This window comes from Panthera tigris, chromosome D4 (assembly GCF_018350195.1).
Source record: "Panthera tigris isolate Pti1 chromosome D4, P.tigris_Pti1_mat1.1, whole genome shotgun sequence".
NCBI lineage: Eukaryota > Metazoa > Chordata > Mammalia > Carnivora > Felidae > Panthera > Panthera tigris.
The window spans coordinates 55,721,600-55,748,906 of NC_056672.1; the positions used below are offsets into that span (position 1 = coordinate 55,721,600).

Below are 27,307 nucleotides of genomic sequence, written 5' to 3' on the forward strand. Positions count from 1 at the left end.
GTGTGAGAATAAAGAGATGGTAGCTAATCAGATTTAAGCTGTTTGAGCAGAGACCAGGTACTCCTTGTCTTTTGAATCCAGGCTCCCAGTAGTATGGGCATTTGAATACACTAGGAGAGGCACAGATAGGAAAGGATTAATGGAGGAAAATGTAAACACATTGCAGAGGATTTAGTAGAATGAGGGGCACCTGGGTGGCTCAGTGGATTGAGTGGCTGACTCTTGATTTCTGTTGAAGTCATGATCCCAGGATCCTGGGATCAAGCCCTGTGCTGGGGTCCACACTAAGTGTGGAACCTGCTTAAGATATATTTTCTCTTTCTCTTTCTCTCTCCCTCTCTCTCTCTCTCTCTCTCTCTCCCCCCCCCCCCACTCCCCCTCTCCCCCTGCTCATGCTCTCTCTCTCTAAAATAAAAAAAAAAGACTTAGCAGAATGAGAGTAAAGAATAACATCTACCTTATCTTCTGAACATTTTAGTGATGATCTTTTTGAAAAACAACAATATGGGCATGAAAAATCTCTTATTACACTTTGCATAATGGATGCACTTAACTTGTAGCTCTCTTATTTTTTAACTGGTACTGTCCTAACATTCAAATTCTAACTTTACAAACTTGCTCTCTTAAAAAGTACTCCCTAAATTTGATATATAAGAAATCAAACCTGAAAGGCATTTCACCTTTTCAGCCTACTTAGAATTAAAAAAATTTTAATGACTGCTATTAAACAACAATAAAAAGAAAACAGACAAACAAAAAAGGGGCAAATGAAGGTATCTGAATGGCAATAAGCACATGAAAAGATTCTCAGTATCATTAGGCATTTTGAGATTCAAATTCAAAGCACAATGAGATAAAGTTACATACCTATTAGATTGGCTAAAATAAGACTGACAATACCAAATATGGTGAGGATGTAGAAATGCAATTCACACACATTGCTGTTGGGAATACAAAATGGTGTGAGAAAAACTGTTTGACACTTTCTTATAAACACACACATATCCTAAGACCCAGAAATTCCATGTCTAGATTTCACCCAAGATGAATGAAAACATGTCCAAGAATCAAAGACTTGTACAAGAATGTTCATACAGCTTTATTCATAATAGTCCAAAACTGGAAACAACCCAAATATCCATCAACAGGAGAATGGACAAATTATGGTATATTCATAGAAAGGAATATTAGTAATAAAAACTACAGATACATGTACTAATATCAAAAAAACATTATGCTAAGCCAAAGAAGCCAAGCATAAAAGAACATATATGGGAATGATTCTATTTCTGTGACATTCTAGAACAGGCAAAATATATAGTGACAGAAAGCAGGTCAGTGGTTATATAAGACCTGAGGGTAGAGGTGGAGGTTAACTAAAAAGGGACACAAGAGAACTTTCTGGGGTAACGGAAATGTTCTGTATCTTGTTCAAGGTATTGGTTACTTGGATATATACAACTACTAAAACTCATGAAACTTGAATACTTCTTAAGATCTGTACATCTAACTATATGTGAATTATATCTCAATATTTTTAAAGTTATAAAAATTATTTTTAAAAAAGTCAGGGGCACCTGGGTGGCTCAGTTGGTTAAGCATCCAACTTCGGCTCAGGTCATGATCTCACCGTTCGTGGGTTCGAGCCCCACACCAGGCTCTGTGCTGACAGCTTGGAGCCTGTAGTCCGCTTTGTATCCTGTGTCTCCCTCTCTCTCTGCCCCTCCCCTGCTTGAGGTCTGTCTCTCAAAAATGAATAATTGTTTAGGGGCACCTGGGTGGCTCAGTCAGTTAAGTGTTTGACTCTTGATTTTAGTTCAGGTCATGATCTCACTGTTTATGAGTTGAAGTCCCACATTGGGCTCCATGCTGGCAGTGTGGAGCCTACTTAAAGTTATCTCTCTCCCACTCTCTCTGCCCCTCCCCAGCTTGTGTGCACTTTCTCTCTCAAAAAAAAAAAAAAAAAAAAAAAAAAAGTCAACTCATTTAAAAAATAAATAAATAGGGGTGCCTGGGTGGCTCAGTCAGGCGTCCAACTTCAGCTCAGGTCATGATCTCACAGTTGGTGGGTTTGAGCCCTGCATGGGGCTCTGTGCTGACAGCTCAGAGCCTGGAGCCTGCTTCAGGTTCTGTGCCTCCCCCTCTCTCTACCCTTCCCCCACTCGCACTCTGTCTCTTGAAAATAAATAAACGTTAAAAAAAATTTTTTAAATAAATAAACAAAATTAAAAAGTCAAAATACTCTGGTATCAGTGATTATAGCAGACCATTTGGCATTTTCTATCAATACATGCCTATATTTTGAATATACAACAGGGCTCCCTAAGGCCTTTTCTATCCCATTTATATGTTTATTTAAAGTGTGATTATTTCAAAATTAAAAAAAATACATCTATAAAGAACAGATGACAGTCACTTACCTATCCCACTCCAATGAAAAAGGTAACTGAACTATATAGCCAGAATACATAATTCCTGTTATCAAAAGTTCAAACTATAACCACTTAAACCTTTTTATTCTGAGGACTTTGATGAAATTATATTGCTAACAACATTTTTGCTGAAAATTTCTAAATGCTTGGTAACTCCTACAGAGATAACGCACTCTTTAACAGAGTCTAAATTCATCAGATTAAGACACAAATTCATGTTTAATTAAAAAACTGAAAAATTTAAGTGATGTTTATAAAGAAATATGATTATGGAGAAGAGAAAATATGAAGCAAGAGAAGCAAATAATTACTATCATACCCATTGAAAATATGCTGAATGAGTGGGTGAGTAGTCTTCATGTATACATCCCGGTTGGTGCATGCTTCACCAAAGACTTCATCAAAATAAAAAACATGCTGAAAAAGAAATGTGATTTTTATAGAGACATTTCCTGGATTTTCTTCACCACTATTCTACTTAACACATAAGAAAGGTGCGAATATGTTTTTAACTACTGACTATGACAAATTTAGAGATAAATAAGCAGTCAATTAACTGTCAAATGACAGGGCCTTCTTTTACTTGAGCTCTCTGTAGACATATAATGTAAAAACTAAGGCACATAATTTTTGTTCTCTCTTAAGTGAAGTAAACTGATGAGTACAAGAGTAAGCCAATCCTCCTTAGGTCCAGGAGAACTCAATTCTATGGGGAGTATCCTCACAGCCCAGCTAGGGCCAGCATATTTGAAATTTAGGGAAATTCTAGAGGAAGGTTTCCATTTCATAGGTTACACAGCTGAGCTTTTAATTCCATAAACATGTATTGCTCAGCTGGTAACATGTGTACCTGTAGTAGGCACTTCAAAGGGCCCAAAGATATTGACATTACCCTACCATTACCCGACTCGACCACCTAAAGGTGTGAATCCAGACAGTATACACATGACTCTAAGCTAGAAAAAATGTGAGAGATAAAGTACATGTAGAATTCAAAAGAAAAACATATTCCTTCTAATTAGAAAAGAGATTATGAAAAATACTGTATAGATAAAGGGCCATGGGGAAAGAAGAGGAATTTGAGAGGTATAGATGGAGGCAGGGAAGAGAGTCCAGGCACAAAGAAAACATGAGCAAATAGTCAAAGCAGGAAAACACATGGAACATTTTAGGGAACAGGGAAGATTCAATGTTGAAATACAGGATTTTGTAGGTTGAAAGGTGAAATAGGCGGCTAGAATAATGAGTTAGGACTACGGTGTATGAGTATTGGGACACTAGCCTTAAGGTCAGAATGTTCATATATAATTTAGCAAATAGTGGGAAGACAAAAACCTTTGCAAAGGGAAGGGATGATCCAAGCCATTTTACTGGAAGACTAATCTTACTGCACACTGTGAATGGACTAAGAACAGGGGCACTGCTAATCCAGTGGTGAGGTAAGAAGGGTCTAAATTAGATGATGACAATGAAAATAAAGAGGAGATGGACGCATGAGAAATTTGGCAACTAATGGCCTGGATTGGTGGGAAGAAAAAGTAGTCCAAGATGATTCCCAAATGAAAAACCATGATAATTTGGAAAAGGATAGATAACTCTACTAAAAGGGGTCTGGAAAGCATTAATTCAGCAGCCATAATCACTTGCAAAATTTAGAGGCTTATTATGTTGGTAGCCCAACTATCTCTGAGTAAAAGTCCTAATTTCAAGCTTGACTGTAGTGTAATAATGGCAGTCCATACACAACAAGGGGGACATGAGGCCCTATCTTCTGCTACCTCTTGGGCCTGCTCTAAATATCCAGTTAAGGAAAAATTGCATGGGAAAACCCAGCAAAGTAAATTGGGGCAATTTATTATAGGTCACTCTACCCCCATTTGATTCTGTTTCGTGTGCCATTACATTAGAATGGAAATTTGTTAGGGCACCTGAGCAGAAATTGGGGCCACTAAGATGAATTTATCAGTTAGAAAATATCTCCAAAAGTTAGGAGGTGAGAAAATAAGGAATCTGTGCAGCATGATAAAGAAATCTGTGAACTTTTAGTGGCATAAAATGTGATTAAAAAAAATTTTTTTTTGTTTTATTTATTTTTGAGAGAAAGAGAGAGAGAAAGAGCAAGTGAGCATGGGAGGGACAGAGAGAGAGGGACACACAGAATCCGAAGGCAGGCTCCAGGCTCTGAGCTGTCAGCACAGAGCCCGACGCAGGGCTGAAACCTACGAACTGCGAGATCATGACCCAAGCCGAAGTCAGACGTTTAACCGACTGAGCCACCCAGGTGCCCCAAAATATGTGATGTTTTTAAGAATAAAATGTTTCTAACTGTTGAATCTGGGTGATAGGTACATAGGGGTTCTTTATATTTTTTAATAAACTTGAAAATGGCGATAATAAAAAGTAAAATATATTTCTAAAATATATTTTTTGGTGTTTCTCAGGAAAATAAGAAAAAAGTGAAAACAAGTAAACGTGGGAGTTTTAAAAAATGTTCTTTTACTTCATTGAATATATGGCTATTCTTCATCTCCTTCTATGAGTGCTTGTGAATAACTTCAGCTCCTGAGTAAACACCTTAGAAAACACTTATTGATTAAAGGGATTAGTATCTTTCCTTCCAAGAGGATTTAGGTATTGATTTTTCCAGTACTTCTGTAAGTATCCTTAATGAAAGATATATGAACATGCAAGATTATTCTAATTAACATGTTACATATGTTATATATGTTAATTATAATAATGCTATTATATAAATATAATAAATGCTAGCACAATATATAAATATATATATAATCCATAATATCCTTTGCATCACAGATACTTTCATTTGATCACACTTTATCAGTTAGGTTGGATTAATACTCACTTTAGCCTTGGTATGATCAGAGTTCCATAATTTATTTTTTAAATAAAATTTTTTCAGATTATAAAAGTAACATGTATATTTATAGAATTTCTCTGGAAAGATAGAACAGGTAATAGTGGTTGCCTTCAAGGAGGAAATGGGATTAGCAGGATACTTCACTGCATACCTTTTTGTATGTTTTGATTTTGAAATAGGTGACTCTATCTTACTCAAAAGTTTTTACTTTTTATATAAAAGTAACATGCTGATTATAGAAAATTTTAAAAACATGGAAAACAACAGAGAAGAAAATCAAATTGCCTATACATCTTACTACACAGAGAGAGCCACTATTGACTTTTTGATATATTTCAGTACCATCTTTTTTCTATATACGTTTCTTTATTTAAGAAATTGGAATGAAACATATACACATTTGTTTCCTTGTCCTTTCACACATTATGTTGATATAAAATTTAATGGTAAGACAGCACACTACATGTATATGATCATATATACTAAGTAACAAAAGAAGATTTGAAAGGATAGGACATTTAATTAAATGGATACATAAACCTATTGTCTGAATTCCTAAGTAAGCTTAAAAATAAAACCCAAAGAATCTAGGATCAATATTTATTTGCCATGTTTGCTACAAACCTCCCTTTACTTCTTTCCACTGAAGAAAAGAAAAGGGGGTAAAAGCCCTCCCAACACTTGTATTATAGCATTGATAGGTAAGGATTTTGACCTATGAGAGCAAAGGTCCAAAGTTCAAACTGCAGAGTAAGTGCTATGAAAACTATGGGTATTCAATAAGTATTGACTAATGGTAATGACAAAGAAGGAAGGTTATTGTGTTTGGGGATAATGGAAAAATACAAAAGATAAGCTGATGCTTCTTTGAGGGAATTACCGTGACAAAAGCATCATTAACGATGTCTTGGGTAGATGGTGACTGGACAGGGCTATTACTACAGTTACAAGTAGGTATGGAACTAGATAACCTTATAACTAATTGGCATTTAGACCGTCTTCAAAATAAATATCTCCCATCTAGACCTAATAGATTGTGCATTGATCAGCAGTCAATAAGGCTGTTAAAGTGATTGGGTTGGTCATACAGTGACCTACTAATTTAGTGCCCAGACAAAGAGTCAGTGGATTACTTTGAACGTTGCTGTGAAACTCAATTTTGATAGCCAAAGAAAAAGATGAACAATGCATGTGTAAAAGAGGGGGAAAGTGTTAATTTGACTTCAGCGTTAACGTATTTATTCCAGGAGGGTAAAATCTCAGCTGACTAAAGTGAAATGCTAGCACAACAGATTACTCACCACTTTTTTCTCTCTACCAGTCACTGGGTTTTGAGGCAAGAGAAAGAGAGAGAGAAGAATGAATATAACGTGCATGTTTAGGGAGGCAGATTCAGAGAAAGACCCAAATTCTCAAATCTTAACATCCAGTAGATTATCCTCTGTTTTATTTACAATTGCTTCATCATTTTAAGAGTACCTAAATTATGGTGTCTCCCATCTATGGACTTGCTGCTTCCATAGGAGACTGGAGAATTACTACAAGGGTATCTATCTACTTTAAGTAAGTTCCCTTCAATACCAAGCCTCTGTCCTTGGATTCTGTGATCTTTCTGGCAGGGAGTGAATATTTTTTGTGTCTAAGTTACCAGTGTTTTATGTAAATCCTTGTAAGTTATATGTAAAAATCATATCCCTGGATTACATTTACTCACACTATAATCTAACCTTCACCAAGTGGCCTGCTCAAGAGTCCAGTTTCCACCAAATTAAATCTAAGTCCAAAGACAGTTGAGAATTGAAATAAGCAGCTGAGTGGCAATCTGGAACCTTGTTGCTCAAAAACATATCCTCCATCATTAAACTCCAGACACACTCAGCAGAATAAATTCACACTGTGAGACACAGGCAAGACTTGAGACTAACTATGCAATCATCTCAGAGTCACCCTGGGGCACACCTCAGTGACCTGTCCTATCTACCACCAATTCATTACATTCTTTTTATCCCCTTGGGCCCCACTTTTTGCTGAATAGGTATAATTACATTCACGTAAAATGTGTCAAGCGAATGTATGATGCAACTCTATTGCCCTAGTATTAATGATTTACATCAAGAATGAATGTGGGGTGCCTGTATGGCTCAGTTAAGCGTCCGACTCTTGACTTCGGCTCAGGTCATGGTCTCGCGGTTTGTGAGTTTGAACCCCGCATCAGGCTCTGCGTGGAAAATGCGGAGCCTGCTTGGGATTCTCTCTCTCTTCCTCTCTCTGCCCCTTCCCCGCTCCCTTTCTCAAAATAAATAAATAAATTTAAAAAATTAAAAAAAAAAAAAAAAAAAGAATGCCAATACCCAAAGCTAAAACAGGATTTTAGAATTTGTGTGTTGCTATTCAAAGAAAAGCAACAAACTGACACACTTGATAACATTAGTTCCAAACACAAAAGGAAAGCATCATACCTGCAGAATATATTGTGTGAGGTCAACTGCTTCTTTCTTCTCATGAACAAGTAGAGTTTCTTTGTCTTCTACAGTAATAATATTAATTTCTCCACGACGTACCTCCCTCATGCCCAAAGGGCGTTTTCGAACACAAACTCTGATTTTCTCCATCTCAGTCCAAGGATTCTCTTTCTCTGAGGTGTTCTGTCTGATATATATTTGTAAGTGGGCTTTAAGTTTTAGTAATAGGATGACTACTTAAGAGGTCAAAGTATGAGCACATTTTGTTATTTTGTATATACATTATGCCTAATATATATACACACACCTTATACATATATATTATATATAAAAAAACTTCCTCAGTGTCAACACTATTTTTTTAATTTTTTGTGTTTATTTATTTTTGAGAGAGAGACAAAGCGTGAGCGGGAGAGGGCCAGAGAGAGAGGGAGGCACAGAATCCGAAGTAGGCTCCAGGCTCTGTGAGCTGTCAGCACAGAGCCTGACGTGGGGATCAAACTCACAGACGGCAAGAACATGACCTGAGCCCAAGTAGGACGTTTAACCTACTGAGCCCCCCAGGCGCCCTGTCACTCTAATATGTAACATTACATGGGGTGCCTGGGTGGCTTAGTGGGTTAAGCAGCCAACTCTTGGTTTCAGTTCAGGTCATGATATCATGATTTGTGACTTGGAGCCCGCATCGGTCTGCACTCACAGCATGGAGCCTGCTTCAGATCCTCTGTCTCCCTCTCTCTGGTCCTCCCCCCACCCCGCCAAATAAATAAATGTTAAAAATACATGTAATTTTATACATACTATGTGTACAGAAAGTTCTTTTAATAACTAAATCCTCCTGATTATTTCTATCTCTATCCCTACTCCACCCCATCCTTTATCCTGCCGAAAACAACCAACCAACCCCCAAACCTTAAGAACTGCTTTAGCTTTAAGACTGTGTGTCTGACTTCCAGATGTGGTCTTCCAAAAACTTCTAATGATTTTTTTTCTTTTTCTTTTTTTTTTTTTAATCATACCTGGGTTTACTAAATACCTTGAATTAGGTGGTAGGTTTCAATGTACTTTTCCTCTGTTCTTCCCAGGTATATTCTGTACCTCCCTTTGTCTTGCTCTTCCTCTTTTTGTCACCTGATGTGTGTTTGTTAGAACACAATCCTCTATTTTTTTCTTCCCAGGACAATTTTATGACTGGTGCTGCCCACCACTATCACCCTTCTATTCAGACACATTTCTTTTCTGGCTCTGGCTTCAGTGAACTTATCAACCTTAACAGCTAGAATATTTGATGAAATACTCCTTGAGCTAGGGATACAAAATTCATCATTTTACTTGCTGAGCCTAATGGGGGTATATATGCATATCTCTAAGAACTGACCATTTACCTGTATAGAAATTCCTCTTAACCTAAGTAACAAGAAAATAAAATTCTTGAAAGCAGTTTACAGGATCAATGCCTTTGGTCTATATACTTTAGAATGTCTTGGCAAGACAAATTATTCCCTTCCTTTACACTTTAGAATTTAATTAATAGCTCCTAAAAACCCTTTTATAATTGATTTTCCACAGGATATTTCACTATATAACTGTTTCATATCAATTTCAATTTTCTGAGCCCTCCAACTGGCTGGAAAATTATTTTTTGTCAGGATCTAAAACTAATAAAAAGGAGCAAATAAAATTTCTAATATTGTGCATAAAAGATAACTCCAAGCTTTTAAAGCATGCTTTGTTTTTTAACCAACATAGAGCAAATTTTTTTAAATGTACCATTTTGGGGCACCTGGGTGGCTCAGTCGATTGAGCAGCTGACTCTTGGTTTCTGCTCAGGTCATGATCTCACAGTTCATGGGTTTGAGCCTTGCATCAGGCTCTGAGCTGACAGCACTGAGCTTGCTTGGGATTCTCTCTCTCCCTCTCTCTGCCCCTCTGCTGCTTGTGCTCTCTCAAAATAAAGAAATAAACTTAAAGTAAAATAAAATAGAATAAAACAAAAATGTACCATTTTGAGGTTAAGTGTGGCAAAATCCTGACAATTAAAAGTGGATGATGGGCATATGGGGGATTCACTGTTCTATTCTCCCTTCTGCATATGCTCAATTTTTTTTAACAAGAAAAACAAAATTGTAATGCATTATTTTTTAACAAGGGCCTGTGTCAAAATCTCTAGTTGTTGGGGGATATTAATAACTTAATCATATAAAGTTAATCAAGGGGAACAGAAAATGCCTTTTTAAAAATTGACTAGGGACTGACAGTGCCTGGGTGGCTGTCGGTTGCGCACCTGACTTTGGCTCAGGTCGTGATCTCGCCGTTCATGAGTTTGAGCCCTGCGTCGGGCTCTGAGCTGTCAGAGCCTGGAGCCTGTTTCAGGTTCTGTGTCTCCCTCCCTCTCTGCCCCTGCCCTGCTCATTCTTTGTCTCTGTCTCTCTATCAAAAATAAATAAAACATTTAAAAATTTTTTAAAAATTGACTAGGGACTCTAGATGGGTCACGTGGTCAAAAACTAGTTTTCAAGTTAAAGGGGCAAAAAGGAATGACTGCTCTTCTCCTAAAATGCTCTGTTTGTTTTTAAAATTTTTTTTAATGTTTATTTTTGAGAGAGAGACAGAGCATGAGTGGGGGAGGAGCAGAGAGGGAGACACAGAATCCAAAGCAGGCTCCAGGCTCTGAGCTGTCAGCACAGAGCTCGACGCGGGGCTCAAACTCACAGACCGCTAGATCATGACCTGGGCCAAAGTTGGCCACTTAACCGACTGAGCCACCCAGGCGCCCCAAATGTTTATTCTTTTTTAAGGGAGAGAGACAGAGCTCAAGCAGGGAGGGGCAGAGAGAGAGGGAGACAAAGAATTCGAAGCAGACTCCAGGCTCTGAGCTGTCAGCACGAAGCCCAATGCTGGGCTCAAACTCATGAACTATGAGATCATGACCTGAGCCAAAGATGGATGCTCAACCAATTGAGCCACCCAGGTGCCCCTAAAAGGCTCTGGTTTTTTAATGCCCAGTGTTCCCTAGAAGAAATAAGCTGTATCTATCTGACATGAAAAGAGTTCAGACAGTTGGAGTTAGGTCTATTTAAAATCTTAAATAAGTCAGGGCAACTAGTTTTCTAAATGCATTAAACTTTTATTAAAATTCTGAGACCAGGGGGCCTGGATGGCTCAGCTGGTTTAGCATCTGACTCTTGATCTTGGCTCAGATCATGATCTCATGGTTCGTGAGTTTGACCCCTGCATCAGGCTCTGTGCCAACAGCACAGGGCCTGCTTAGGATTCTCTCTCTCCCTCTTTCTCTCTGTCCCTCCTCTGAGTGCACACACATATACTCTCTCTCAAAATAAATAAATAAGCTTAAAAAAAAAAAAAAAAAAAACAACCTAAGACCAGTAATGTATTCTGAGCTTACTTGATTTGAGGCACCTGAAGAGAATGCTCTTTGGACAAGATGACATCCTAACAGCAAGCCTTAAGTTCATGAGGGAGTTTCTCAGAGTTCTGAAACCCTGACCCCTACTTAGAAACATTTGGGTGAAAAGACAGTATGAGGATTACTGGGTAAAATGTACTTTTTAAAATCTCTACTTCTCTAATAAAGAGTAGGAAGAGTGATAAAATATAAAATAATGATATGTAAAAAGTAAGAAAGCTCAATGGAATAGCTTTTGCTCTGGGTCTGTCATGTATAAACCTCTATAAGAGCACTTATCGCACCGTATGGTTGTTTATACTCCTACTCACCCTGCACCCTAAGAAACTAAGAGCCTCCATATATCCTAATTATCTTTATATCGAGAATCAGGCCTGGAAGAGATGTACTTAATATGCACCAACTAAATGAAAGAGCCTATTTAAACTAAAATATTCATTTTATCCAAATAAATAATGCAAAGCAGTGTCTTTATTTATAAATAATTCCAACTTAGATCTTTATGTATTGTTCAAAAAAAGACTAACATTCAAGAAAATATCTGTTCTTTCACCTCAGAGCTAACCAATAGGACAGTAATAATCCTGGCTTTGATAGTCATGAACAGTCTAGTTCTCTAACAATTAAAAGAAAAGAGGGACACCTGGGTGGCTCAGTTGGTTAAGTGTGGACTCTTGATTTCAGCTCAGGTCATGATCTCATGGTTTGTGAAATCGAGCCCCACACTGGGCTCCATGATGAGTGTGGAGCCTGCTTGGGATTCTCTCTCTCTCCCTCACTCTCTGCCCCACCCCTGCTTGCACGTGCACACATGTGCACAAGCTCTGTCTCTCAAACCTTAAAAAAAGTTAAAGAAAAGAGTGCTATATGTTACTCTGTGCTCTGCTAAACCAAATAAAGTTTTCAGAAACACTATAAAATTCATTATGTACTTCAAATTACTAAAAGTACTTTTACCTGTAAAATTGGGTCTTCTATTTTCCTTTGGAATAAAAGAACTGGTTGCTTATGAGATTCTCTGAAAGCTTAGCCAATATAAGGCCAGATCTAAATGTATACCTTCTTTTAAGGTATGAATAATAGCTTGAAGGAAGGAAGAGAAAAAAGAGAGAGAGAGAGAGAGAGAGAGAGAAAGAAAGAAAGAAAGAAAGAAAGAAAGAAAGAAAGAAAGAAAATGTGGCTTAAGAATGTATTTTGTTGGGGGCACCTGGGTGGCTCAGTCAGTTGGGCGTCCAATTTTGGCTCAGGTCATGATGTCACCGTTTCATGGGTTTGAGCCCCATGTTGGGATCTGTGCTGACAGCTCAGAGCCTGGAGCCTGCTTCAGATTCTGTGGTTCCCTGTCTCTCTGCTCCTCCACCACTCTCACTGTGACTCTCTCCAAAATAAATAAACATTAAAAAAAAAAAAAAAAAGAATGTATTTTGTTTCTCTATAACTCCCCATGTGCAACTTTTACAATAACAAAACAACCAAGACATGTTATTTTTAAAAGAATATGTTTTCTATCATACCAATGCTGGTATTAGGGATTAGTCAATATTTTAGCTCTTAGGGACATTTCAACATTTAACTTAAAGCACTAGGTGAAAATAACTTATTGTCACCTTGACTCTCAAAGTCACAAGTGCATCAAAAGTGTCTTACTCTTTTGTAATTACCAAAATCATGTTCTTCCAGGGCTGGAACTGAAGAAAGCACTCAAAATCAGGACCCTATTTCAACATGTGTAGGTAAGCTAACTGCACCCGAGATCTACTTAATCCAACTACATGCTCTTTGTTTTTAACTAAGCTTTATGTCTCCTGGTTGAAGTGAATTTGATAGCCTTAAAAAAAAAAATCCTGTGGAATACACAGACACACACACACACACATACACACACACACTTTTTCCATTACAGAATGCCAGTTAACTATTTTACCTTCAAAGATGCACTAGATGTATCATGTTACAGTATAATAAACAATAGAAATAGGTTTGCTACGGAATAGCAGATCCTGGCAAGTAGCAGCTTGAACATACATGAACAATATCATTTTTCTCCCATCTGGAAAGTCCCAATTCCTCATGAACTTTCCCCCATCAAAGTACTTCTATTGTTGCTGCAGAAGTTGTTCACTATAACTTTCTATATCTAAGAAGCAGTTGCTCTCAGTCATGGAGAGGCTTGCTCTTGCCTCTGTCTCCCCCACGCCCCCAAAAAAGATAATAAATTATTACCTGATACAGGACTGAGGGATTCCATAGTTATACTCTGAAACACGAGGGACTCTTTGAATAACGGGAATATCATAATCCCCCAGTATTGGAGAAAAGTGATTTGATGAAAAGAGTGAAGTGTTAGTTTCTGTTTGCACATAGGAACCAGCAGCTGTGGCATTCCGAATTCTTGTTTTTGTATGGTGTTGGGAATCAGCCGGCAGCATGCGTTGGAGCACTTTTAGGTAACTAGACTTCTGTTTGTTTACAGAAGAATCTGATAACCTGCACATTTCAAGCCCATTGTTGCTGGTAGTTCTGTCTTTGTTGTCAGCAGGAGAATCAAAATGCAGTTGTCTGCGAGGGCCAGATCTGGATTCCTGAGGCTTAATGTACAGGCCGTTTGTCTGAAGAGGATGCTCTGGGCTACTGACTGCTTTATCTTCTTCCTGCATAATCTTAATGATTTTGATAAGTTGGAAGAGACGTTTGCGGTCATTCATGTCATGGACTCCCAATTTGGAATAGTCCTTCATTGTAACCTTGGCTAATTCATCTATTTTTTGAAGACCAAGGGCAGTAAAATGAGGATAATACTGTGCAAGTTCAGCTTCACAAAGGCATTCATACAACCAAGATGTCATTTTTTGTGAATGAGTTTCTGTAACTTCTGAATAGGAAAAGAAAAAAGCCATTCACTTGAAATATTCCTTTAAAAATGAAAATCACAAAACAAACATGCAGAAAATCCATTCTAACATACCAAGTTTTCAATATACATTTTCTTCTGAAATAATTAAACAGCACAGTGCACAAGCAAAGATGCTTATGATGCATTTGTAGTAACAGATGTAATTTATCAAACGGAACTTTAATTGTGTATATACATAGGTACATGCGCACACACACACAAGTCACTTACTTTTTTCTAGGGAGTTCCTTCCAATCTTGCAATGTCTACTTAACACATGTCACAAACTACTGAAACATTGTTCCCAACCACTGATTGTAGCAAGACTAATTTTAGATGTTCAAGTTAATGTCAAGGCATGTTGCACAACTGTTTCCTATGATTAATGAACAAAGGCTAAGAAGTCCTTCAGAATGGAAAGCAGAATTAAATAGCAAACCACAGAGGATTATAAACTAACATAACTCAGAGGAAATCACATTTGTATCTGCTGGGTACTGGTAAAAGCTAGTTGAATAAAGAGGTAAAAACATCAATTCAGAATCTAATTCAGGGTCTCAGATCATTCTAAAAGGTAAGTAAAGGTAGGTGGTTGTAGATGTCAACTTGTGCAGAATACAAATAAAGTAATTTACCTGAGATTTAAAAAATTGGTCAAGATCTTATAGGGGCATCTGGCTGGCTCAGTTGGTAGAGCATATGACTCTTCACCTTGGGGTTGTGGGCTCGAGCCCCATGCTGTGTGTAGATATTATTTTAAAAAACAGTAATTACCAAAAAAAATCAAGTGCTTTAAAAAAATGATTTTATATGGTTGCTGGGGTACCTGGCTGACTCAGTAGGAAGAATATGTGACTCATAATCTCAGGGTTGTGAGTTCATGCCCCACGTGGGTATAGCAATTACTAAAATAAACTTAAAAAAAGGTTTTATACGGTAGAACATTAAAATGCTTAAAAACTTTTAACAGTGAGGTATTTAATACTAACAAATAATGTGTTAATAACACATAATCCACATAATCCTGGTTTATTACTAAAATCAGGATCCTGAGGAATTCTCCACACCACTGTTAGAGAAACAGAGCTCAGGGCCAGGTAATAAAGGTGATTAAAGTACATTGTATAATTAACTTTGGAGGAAATGCTACTTAGGCTACAGAAAAGGCCAAAGAAGCCTAAGTAATATATCCTAAACTCATCCTGACCTTTTCCATCTGTGGTAGATTTGGGGGAGTCAGGGAGGGCCACAAATTCTTTGCAGGTCCTTTCACATCAAGAGGCAGTGTCTTTTTCCTCCCATTGCATCTAGGTTAGCCTTGTGACTTGTTTTACCTGACAGAATGTGGTGGGGGTGACACTGTGTGACTTCCATACCTAGGCCTCAAGAACCCTTGCAGCTTCTGTTCTCTTGCAACTCTCTGCTGACAGGGGAAGCCCAGCCAATAGTCATCATCAAAGTCAGACATGTGAGAGAAGCCATCTTAGACTATTCTGCCCCAGTGGCACCACGAAATGACTACAGCCACACGAGTGACTGGCCCAGTGAGACCAGAATTACCTAGCTAAGCCTAGTCCGAACAGAGGACTCAAAGAACCGTGGGCAAATAGTTGTTTCAAATCATTTAATTTTGGGGTAGTTTACTGCACAGAAGTAGATAACTGTAACAATGTTTCTATGCCTTTTTACATGTTGTATCTTTGCTTGAAATGTTCCCAACCCCCCTGCCTAAAATGAGTTATGCACATCCTTTCAAAATAGCTCAATAGCTCTCTGCCCCACCCTCCCATGATGCCTTCTTTCATTTCTCATCCTCTTCTACCATCTTACCACCAAGTACATTATGTGGTAGCCAAATCAGGCTACCAGTCCCTTTACAACTGTTTCTTCTAGCTGGAATATCTGTCTTTCCCAAGAGAAATTCTATTTATATTTTTCTTCTGTGACATATGCCCTAGGCGAGGGATAACTGGTATTTCCTCTGTACTTCAGTAATAATAATAATAATAATAATAATAATAATAGCAACTAATATTTTTGAGCATTTATTATGTACCAGGCACTGTTCTAAATACCATTTGTTAACCTTTAATCTTAGGAAGTAGATACATGTGTGACCTTCAGCAAGTTATTTATTTAACATCTATGAAACTCATTTTTCTCAACTGTTAATTTTTTTTTAAGTTTATGTATTTGAGAGAGAGAGAAGCACATGTGTGAGTGGTGGAGGGGCAGAGAGAGAGAATCCCCAGCAGACTCCACACTGTCAGTGCAGAGTCCAATGTGGGGCTTGAACTCACCACCCGTGAAATCATGACCTGAGCCGAAATCAAGAGTCCGATGCTTAACTGACTGAGCCACCCAGGTGCCCCATCTCAACTGTTAAATAGGAATGTAATAGCCCCTACAGTTCCTGTTAAATAGGAATGTAATAGCCCCTACAGTTCCTAGGATTAGGATTCAATGAGAAAATACTTGGGGCACCTGTGGCTCAGTCAGTTGAGTGACCAACTCTTGATTTCTGTTCAGGTCGTGATCCCAGGGTCAAGGGATCAAGTCCCACATCGAGCTCTGTGCTGAGTGTGGAGCCTGCTTAAGATTCTTTCTCTCTCCCCATCTCCTGCTTGCATGTGAGCATACACTTTAAAAATGAATGAATGAATGAATGAATGAATGAATGAATGAATGAATAAGAAAATACTTGTAAAACTCTCAGCATAATGCCTCGTACATACTCAGTGCCCAGTAAGTATTGGTAGTTATTACTACTGTGATTTATTTCTATACTACTAACTTCACTTAGCACAGATGCTAGAACAGAATAAGCCTTCAATGTTTTGTTGTGTTTTAAATTACTTCTAAGCAGTTACATTTCCTACTTGGCTCAGCCTAACCCAGAGCAACAGTTTAAGTGCTATGCAGTCTTCAATTTCCACAGGCTGTACAAAATCGTATATTTCACATACTCATTTCCTTGGTGACATACCAAACTCTGATAACCATGACTTCTACTGCATCCCTTAATCCGTACCTGAAATACTAACATATTCCTCTTACAATGCTTGCATATCCCATAATACCATGGGAGGGGAAGATGCTGGAGATAGTAGTAATCTGAAAATGCAGATTAAAGCAGCCACTGGCATGCTTCTGTATTAACTGGCAGCGTGCTGCCTTTCTGAGCCCCACAGTTAGCCTACATTCTTTTATTTTTTGTGTTTTCTTTTTGCAAAGGAAAAAGGTGTTTTCATTAAAGCACAGGGATGGGACCCATGAGCAGAAAGAGCTGCTCTTTTGTTTTAAAATTAGATATGCTTTTTTGTACCACATTCCATTTTACAAAGGTCTAACCTCCTCCTCCTTCTGGGGTAAACATCAGAATCACCCTAGGAACTTAAAAATATAAAGATAACTGAACCCCATCCCAGATACATAGAAAAATTAAAAAAACAAAAACAAAAACAAAAAAACAAACCTCCCAGGCATTGAGGGGGACTAACATAATAACACTGACAAGTCCCCCAGGTGGCTATGGCTTTAGTCCACTGATCTATATTTATCAAAATTACAAACGCAAATACACTGACCCAGCAATTCTACTTTTAGGAACCTATCTTACAGATATTGTGTAGAAGTACAAAGTGACATAGGTACAAAGTTATTAATCACAGCACTTTCTATAATAACAAAGAATCAGTATAGGAACTGGTTAATAACAACCCATTAAATGGGATACTGTGAAGCAATTACAGAGCGGAAAGTAAACTCTCAATTTATTGGTTACATGTTTATTTAAACATTATTTAAGCGAGAGCGAGAGAGAGAGAGAGAGAGAGAGAGCGAGAGCGAGCGAGCAAGCACTCAAGCAGGGGGTAAGGCAGTGAGAGAGGAGAGAGAGAATCCTAAGAAGGCTCTGTGCTGTCAGCTCAGAGCCCGATGCAGGGCTTGATCTCAGGAGACGAACAACTGAACTGTGAGATCATGACCTGAGCCAAATTCAAAAGCTGTTATGTAATAGTCTCCTTCTAACACTTGCCCTCTACCAACTAGTTCCCCTCCCCGAAGGAGGACTATTATATACCAATAAATGCTGGTATCTATTACCTTTCCTATTGTTATTTCTATTTCATTGCTGTCTCCATCACCCAGAGCAGGACCTCTAGAACAGCTGTTTTTAAAATTTTGAAACTATGCCACTATATCTTCTTTAAAAAATATATTTATAAATCCATCTACCTTCCTCCCTCCCAACCTTCTCAAATTGACCTGATACAACTACTTGTTACTATTTTGGTGTTTTTCTCTCTGGCCTTTTTTTTTTTTAATGCATTTTTTAAACATTGTATATAACATTGTACTCATAACTATATTATAATCCACTTTTTAAATCTATTTACATAAGCATTTTCATATGCTGTTTGTTATAGCCATTAAAAAAATTCACACAATTATAAATAATGTTTGCTGAATACATGAATTACCCCAGGGAGAGAAGATTTCTCTCTCCAAACTCCTATAGTGTTTTGACTGTAAAACTGATAGGGCACTTATTACAGACTCATATATTTTTTAAATTTATTGCCATCCTTGTTCCAGAGATGACATAAGGTGGCTCTGCCTTATACTATAATGTGAATTCTTCAAGAGAAAAGCAGTATGATCTGCTCAGTCTAGCATTTGAGCTAGAAAGGTGCGTAACCAGTATTTGTTGAACGAACACAATCTGCTTAGGACAAAGAACAAAAATGTTTCACCATTTCTATTTTTTAACCAAGGCAACTAAAGGATTACAAGATTGCCTGGGGGCACCTGGGCGGCTCAGTCAGTTAAGCATATGACTTCAGGTCCCAATCTCAGTTTGTGGGTTGGGGCCTGCTGACAGTGCGGAGCCTGGAGCCTGCTTCAGATTCTGTGTCTCCTTTCTCTCTGTCCCTCCCCCACTCAAGCTCGCTCTCTCTCTCTCTCTCTCTCTCTCTCTCAAAAATAAATAAATAAATAAAACATTAAAAAAAAAAATGTATGAAACTTACGTCGTTGGAGCCATTTTCTCTGTTTCCTAACTCTACAAGTCCCATCACCCAAAGTAATGGAGACAACCTCAGAGTCCTTAAAAACTAGAAAAGCCTGATACAATATATTTACCAACGTCACCTTTGCACTTAATATAGTTCAAAAAAAATTTTTATGTAATAAGGCTAATCACATTTTTTCAGCAGATAGTGCACAGTCATACTACTTTGATGATCTGATTAAACTAAAATTTATTGAGTTATATTTTAAAATGTATTGAGTTATATTTTATGCAAAGAATTATGCCTAAGTCCTTTACACAAACTATTCTATTCATCTAGCTAAATCTGAATTCCATTTAAAAATTTAAAAAAATTAGGGCACCTGGGTGGTTCAGTCGGTTGGGCGTCCGACTTCAGCTCAGGTCATGATCTCATGATCTGTGAGTTCGAGCCCCGCGGCGGGCTCTGTGCTGACAGCTGGGAGCCGGGAGCCTGGAGCCTGCTTCGGATTCTGTGTCTCCCTCTCTCTCTGTCCCTGCCCCCCTCTGTCTCTGTCAAAAATAAAATAAACATTTAAAAAATTTTTTAAAAATTTAATTTTTTATATTTATTTGTTTTGGGGAGAGCACAAGCAGGGAGGGGCAGACAGAGGGGGACAGAGGGTCTGAAGTGGGCTCTGCGCTGACAGGCTGACAGCAACGAGCCCAATGTGGGGCTCGAACTCACAAACTGTGAGATCATGACCTGAGCCAAGGTCAGATGCTCAACCAGCTAAGGCCACCCAGGTGCCCCAATGTTTATTTTTGAGAGAGAGACAGAGTGAGAAGGGGGGAGGGGCAGAGAGAAAGGGAGACACAGAATCTGAAATGGGCTCCAGGCTCTGAGCCGTCAGCACAGAGCTGGATATGAGGCTTGAAATCACAAACCATGAGATCATGACCTGAGCCAAGTCAGACACTTAACCAACTAAGCCACCCAGGTGCCACCAGAATTTCATTTTTAAAAACCTGTTGGAGGGGTGCCTGGGTGGCTCAGTTGGTTAAGCATATAACTCTTAATTTCAGATCAGGTCATGATCTCATAGTTCAGGAGATGGAGCCCTGTGTTTGATTCTGTGCTGACAGCACGGAGCCTGCTTGGGATCCTCTCTCTCCCTCTCTCTCTGCCCCTCCCCTGCTCGCATGCTCGCTTGCTCTCAAAATAAATAAAACATTTTTAAAAACATCTTGGAGTGAACCCCTAAAATAATGTTTATTGGTTGTCATTTTATTTAAGTTTATTTATTTTGAGAGAGAGAGAGAGAGAGCGCACGTGTGCGCTGGGGAGAGGCAAAAACAGAGGGAGAGAGAGAATCCCAAGCAGGCTCTGCACTGTCAGCACAGACCCTGATGTAGGGCTTGATCCCAAACTGTGAGATCATGACCTGAGCCAAGATCAAGAGCTGGACACTTACCCAACTGACCCACCCAGGCATCCCGGTTGTCATCTTAAATTGACAATACTAATGCAAATGTAAATTACTCTTAAAATCATGTTTTATTCAAATTGTATTATTGGGTTTATCTTTCAGTGGTTAAATAAGATGAGAGCAAAGGATCATTTTAAAAGTACGTTCCTCAGCACCTGATTAGATAATTAGGGAGAACAAAAAAGTCCAACACTGGTGGTGTGTTAACAAGATAACCTGGGTTGTAAGTTGTAATAGTTTCCCAGACAAAGGCTGTAACCTACGAGTAGCAATAGGTCTCCCTTAGAAGGGGTGGAGGGTGGAGGGAAGAAACTACACTAAACTAATTTTTCTACAAATTTATTTAAGTACGTTGGGATTCAAGCTGCCAAAACATCACTGTAATGAACTTTATTTTTCTGTAGCCCAGGATTTTTGCTCTAGATTTCTTTAGGCAGGCTTACCAGGATAATGACCCTTCTCTTTACACCTATCCATAAACGCATGTTTTTACTTTTATTTGATATTTTCTCTGTAGTTATTTTATTGTAGAACATCCCTTCATCCTTCTTAGAAATGTTAGCTATAATAAAATAGTGACATGCCCACTTTGTCAGTGGATTTAGAAGGAACTAATACTAAAGCACTGGTATAACACATCATGGACATCCCATAAACACGGATCTTAAAACTACTACTACCACCACCAAACATATTTTTATTCTGTAGGGAGAAAACTGAACAGAGAGCAAAACATTCACATTGTTTCTTCTTTTCTATTTTAAGATGTCAAATAAGACTTTTATTTTAAACGGGCCAGTAGACCATCAAAGAGTTTGTTTAGTAGTAAATAATATAGCAGAAAATAACTGGATTAGGTGTCAAAAAAATTCAGGATCCAGTCAAGCTCTGCCAAGAATCAGACGCGACATGTGATTAAATTATTTAATGTCTCTGGGCCTCAGCTTCTTCAACTAAAATAATTGGTATTGACAGGTATTGACAGTACAATTAGATATATTAAAATACTCTCTACGTGTATTGATTGTATACCAGGCAGATTCTGTAAAGCACCTACTAACTGCTTGGCAAATTTCAAGCACAGTAATCTACCCACAGCATTTTAAAATATTACGAAAAATTTCTAATATCCCAAAAGTGAATAGAATTGTACCATAAACCCTCACATTAACTACCCCTAGATTCTTCAATTATCAAAATTTGCCATACTTCTTCTATTCTTTATTTCCTTTGCTAAAATATCTTAAAAAATATATTTTAGTTTTTTTAGTGTGTATTTGTTTTTGAGAGAGAGACACAGTGTGGGTGGGGGAGGTATAGAAAGAGAGGGAGACACAGAATCTGAAGCAGGCTTCAGGCTCTGAGCTGTCAGCACAGAGCCCGAGATGGCGCTTGAATTCACAGACCGCGAGATAATGACCTGAGCTGAAGTCAGATGCTTAACCCACTGAGCCACCCAGGTGCCCCTCCCACATTTTTTTAATGTTTATTTTTGAGACAGAGAGCGAGAGAGAGAGAGAGAGAGAGAGAGAGAGAGAGAGAGAGCGAGCGAGCGCGAGAGCGCGAGCGAGCAGGGGAGGGGCAGACAGAGAGACACAGAACCCGAAGCAGGCTCCAGGCACGGAGCTGTCAGCACAGAGTCCAATGAACGGCTAGAACTCACAAACCACAAGATCATGACCTAAGCTTAACCGACTGAGCCACTCAGGTGCCCCCCACTGTGGTTTTGATTTACATTTTCCTGATGATGAGTGAGGCTAAGCATCTTTTCATGTACCTGTTGGCCATCTGTAGGTCTTTGGAAAAATGGCTATTCAGATCCTCTGCTTATTTTTGTTTTCAGATTTACTTTGCTATTGAGTTATGGGTTTTTTTTTTAATATATATTCTACGTATTAACCCTTTATCAGATATATGATTTACAAATATTTTCTCCCATTCAGTAGGCTGCCTTTTCATTTTATTGATGGTTTCTTCTGACATATAGAAGCTTTTTAGTGTGATGCAGTTCTGCTTTATTTTTGCTTTTGTTGCCTTTGCTTTTGGTGTCAAATCCAAAAAATCATTGCCAGAACTGGTGTCAGAGAGCTTACCACTTACGTTTTCTCCTAGAAGTTTTATGGTTTCAGCTCTTACTTTCAGACTTTAATCCATTTTGAGTTAATTTTTGTGTATTTGCATGTTGCTGTCCAGTTTTCCCAACAATAAAGTATTTAAACATATATTTTTAAAAATATCTTTTTACAAAAATATTTTTAACTCAGAATCCAAACAAAGTGCACACATTTGGTTGTCATGTCTCTTAAATCTTTTTTCTTACAGAGCAATACCCCTTTTCTTTTTTCCCTTTCTACTCCAATGACTTTTTGCAGAAACCAAGTATGTTCCAAGTATGTGACATCCTTATACTAAAAAATAAAAAAAAAAATAATAATAATCACTCATTATTCATCTGAAATTCAAGTTTAACTAGGTGTCCTGTTGTGTTTTGGCCTAATCTCACAACCCAATATTAGAATCAAGTTCTACATTTTGGGCAAAAATACTTCATAGGTGTTACTATGCACTTTAAAATACATCATATTAGGGGGCGCCTGGGTGGCTCAGTTGGTTGAGCGTCCGACTTTGGCTCAGGTCATGATCTCACAGTTCATGGGTTCCAGCCCTGCATCAGGCTCTGTGCTCACCGCTTGCTCAGAGCCTAGAGCCTGGAGCCTGCTTTGGATTCTGTGTCTTCTTCTCTCTCTGCCCCTCCCCCGCTCACGCTTTGTCTCACTCTGTTTCTCAAAAATAAATAAATGTAAAAAAAAAAATTAAAAAAACCCCATCATATCAGAATATATGCAAATGTCTGCTAGATTTGCAGGCTGATTCCTTCATCGTAAAGTTTTCTCATCAGCCAATCAATCCAATAGTTTCATCCAATGATTGCTACCTGCCTCAATTATTTCATTAGGGGTTGCAAAATGGTAATTTTCAGAATATATCATTGTTGGTGGAATTTTTCTTGTAAAGAAAAACTTTCAGTTAACAACTAGGGCTATTTGATCATCCAGAGTAAAGTTTGTACATGAAGGTAGCAATAAAGGTATTCTTTCCTTTTAATTTCCAATTTTCAGAGTAAGAAGTAATGTCCTATTTTGTTTTTAATGTCTATTTATTTTATTTTAAGAAAAAGAGGGATAGAGAGTGAGCAGGGGAGGGGCAGAGATAGAGGGAAAGAGAATCCTAAGCAGGCTCCGCAGTGTCAGCATGGAGCCTCATGCAGGGCTCCAACCCACGAACCATAAAATTATGACCTGAGCCTAAACCAACTGTCGGACACTTAACCATCTGAGACACCTAGGCACACCTGCCCTAGTTGTTTTGGATGGTATCTAATGAGTTCCTTTAGGATTCGGGTTTTGCCTTTTTTTTTGGGTGGGGGGTGCTTTTTAAAAATTCACTATTAACTCATGTTTTGGTTTTTTAAATATATATTCTGTGTTTCAATCAATTAATGTCTGACAGTTTCATCTTGTATTATTTTCTGACCAAAACCTAAAATCAGCTTTCCTCCAAGAAACACGTCTCAGAAGTAGCTGCCCACTGTCCCATGTCCAGCTAAAGATTATGCGTTTCCAGCAAGTCTTAAGCACAGAGGGCCTGAGCATTAGGGAAAGGAGATCAGGAATAGCTGTATACAGCCACAACTAATCCAGAATGGTCGCTACTTACTTCATGTTTGAGTTACTGAATATTTTCCCTAGGTTAATTTTCAACTTCAATGTCAACTCCTAACAATTGGTTTTGGCTTTTGGAAGTATTTATTAAGAAGGATTTTGAGCAGGGATACCTGGGGGGCTCAGTTGGTTAAGTTTCCGTTTTCAGCTCAAGTTATGATCTCACGGTTTGTGAGTCTGAGCCCTGCATGGGGCTCTCTGTCAGCACACAGCCTGTTTTAGATCTTCTGTCTCCCTCTCTCTCTGCTCCTACCCTACTCTCTCAAAAATAAACATTTAAAAACAAACAAAAACAATACAAAAAAGACAGATTTTGAGCATTTAAAACCATTAATAGAATACAGGATGAAAATTGGTGTAGGGGATGGTGTCAAGTCATTTCCATGATTTCTTTCCATGTTTCTTGTGCTCCAAATATACTGGAGTTAAGAATTTACCACTGACACCTTTGTCACACTGTGACTATAAGGATGTAAATAAAGGTGACAGGATATAATAACCATGAAGCAGCAAAACAATCAAATGGAATATAAGATCAAAATCTGGGTAAATTAAGCATTTCAATATTTTAAGAAATTTGTCTAGGGTGCCTGGGTGGCTCAGTTGGTTAAGGGTCCAGCTCTTGATTTTGGCTCAGGTCATGATCTTGTGGTTCATGAGTTCGAGCCCCATATTGGCCTCCGTGCTAATGGTGCAAAGCCTGCTTAGGATTCTGTCTCCCCCTCTCTCTGTCCCTCCCCTGCTTACTCTCTTTCAAAATAAATAAAAGTAAACTTAAAAAAAAAAAAAAAAAGAATGCAGAACATTTTTATTACTCTCAAGACTCCTCATGTCTCTTTGCATTCCTTCCTTTTCTCTGCCCCTGGCCCTAGGCAACCACTGATCTGCTGTCATTATATATTAGTTTGTATTTTCTGAAGTCTTCTATAAATGGGATTATAAAATATAGTCTTTTTTTGTATCTGGCTTTTTAAATTCAGCATAATGATGTTGAGATTTATCTGTGGTGCACAGATCACTCCCTCATTTTACTTAGAAGACTAGAATGATACAGAGAATAGCCCATAGTAATATAACTCTCAAGTAACAGTTCTAAGATTGGAACTTAGGTCTTCTCATGGCTAGTCCCATGTTCTTTCCACTATTCCATTCTGCCTCCTTCACAAGTAGTGGCAAAGACAGCCACACTGCCATCCCCCCATGACAGGCCCACTATCTACACTGCTCAGTAGACTGGCAGCTTCCTGCATCTGTGCTGCAGCACAACACAGCTCAGCTCACAGCTGCCACCACCATGAAAATGCCCTGCAAATCAGTGAAATCAATATGGGATCAGATGACAGGTTTTTGTATGTAGGGCCCACTCACATTCAATGCCACAAGTATGCAGAGTTCTCCCCTGTGACACCCAGGATCTACTGGGTCTCAGCTGTTGGGGTAACAATCAGAAATAGTCTTGGAAGAAATCCAAGAAATTCAAACTTTCTTATCCTGGTGTTAGAGAAAATCAACTGGAAGGGGAACACATGTAACTTTATATACAATTAAGGAAGTTTATTCACATTCCAGGATGTGGATAAGATCCAACTATTTAACATACCCTCTCAAACTTTCCATTCATCTACCTGAACTATGTAACTTTATCCACCTAAATTGCCTGAAACTGAACTTGGTATCATATTAACTCAGTCATCTAGCTGCGTAAACTGGACAAAGTCAGTTTCTCTGAGTTTCATTCCCCTCTCTCAAAGGATGCAGTAAGATATTTATGTAAAACTAATTTGAAAACTATGAAGTACTCCATAAGGATGGGGCCATGCTCTCTTACTCAGCACTGGTCACTATGCCTGGCATGTAGAAAGTGTTGGCCACCTGACTTAGATACAAATAGATGCACTGTATGAAGACTTTTAACATGGTTACAAGATAATTTCTATTATTTGGTCAAAACCTGAATATATAACATAGAATCAAAAGGTAAGGAATTAGAGTTACTAAAGTAGACATATTATATTTGCAAAATACTATGTGTAGGCTTCTATTCAAACTATTTCATCAATGACAATTGTACAAGTACTTTGCTCTCCACTGAAATAGTTAACATAAATGTCTGATTACATATACAACAGGGAAATATTAGATGATGCTATATATTGAAAGATCAATACTTGATACAAATAAACGTCATGTGTATGTGTGGTCTTATTTGATTTTTCTTTTAATCAACTTTCCTTATATATAATAAACTAGATCCATTTTAGGGGTATAGTTCTATGAATTATGACAAATATATATCCATGTAATCACTATATCAGTCAAAATACAATCAATACAGTCCCATCAATCACCTACTGAAAGTTCCTAAACACCCTTGGCTGTCAATCCTCTCTTCCACCCTGGGCCCAAGGTAACCATTAACCTGCTTTCTGTCTCATAGATGACTCGTATTTTCTAGAATGTCACATAAAATAAAATCATATAGTGTCATTGTTATTTTAAATCCATGTTATTTTAAATCCATTGTTATTTTAAATCCATTCAACTGTGTGATTTTTATTTCTTACGCCTTTGGAATAAAGTTAAAATACCGGTTTTCATAAGTCTTTTTTCACTGACCTAGATGACATAAAAGAAGAAATTGCTTAGTCTAATTTTTTTTAAGTTTATTTTGAGAGAGAGAGCACACATGCAAGCAGGGGAAGGGCAGAGAGGGAGGGAGAGAGGGGATCCCAGGCAGGCTCTGCAGTGCAGCAAGGAGCCCCAGAGCCCTATGTGGGGCCTGATCTAACTAACCATGAGATCATGACCTCAGCCAAAACCAAGAGTCAGACACCTAACCAACTGAGCCACACAGGCGGCCCCATCAGTCTAATTTTTTAAAGTCAACCTGAGAAAAACATATAGTATCAATGACTTGGGGAAAATATTACCTATTAGAAAATAAGCAATCCCATGGGTAAATAGAATATTTATGCTAAAAGAGTTCTGTGTTCCACCTCTAGGGGGAGAC

At 38.2% G+C, this 27,307-nt stretch overlaps 1 protein-coding gene across 1 annotated transcript in view; it reads right to left on the reverse strand.

Annotated features, from left to right (window-relative positions):
* KIF24 (kinesin family member 24) overlaps window positions 1–27,307 on the reverse strand; it is a 74,409-nt gene that overhangs the window by 35,154 nt on the left and 11,948 nt on the right. Inside the window, exons 2-4 of the mRNA XM_015535035.2 lie at window positions 13,426–14,074; window positions 7,773–7,962; window positions 2,752–2,849 (exon numbers count right to left, since the gene is read on the reverse strand). Of these exons, the coding sequence (XP_015390521.1) occupies window positions 2,752–2,849; window positions 7,773–7,962; window positions 13,426–14,048 (911 nt within the window). The 5' untranslated portion in view covers window positions 14,049–14,074. The remainder of the gene's footprint in view (window positions 1–2,751; window positions 2,850–7,772; window positions 7,963–13,425; window positions 14,075–27,307) is intronic.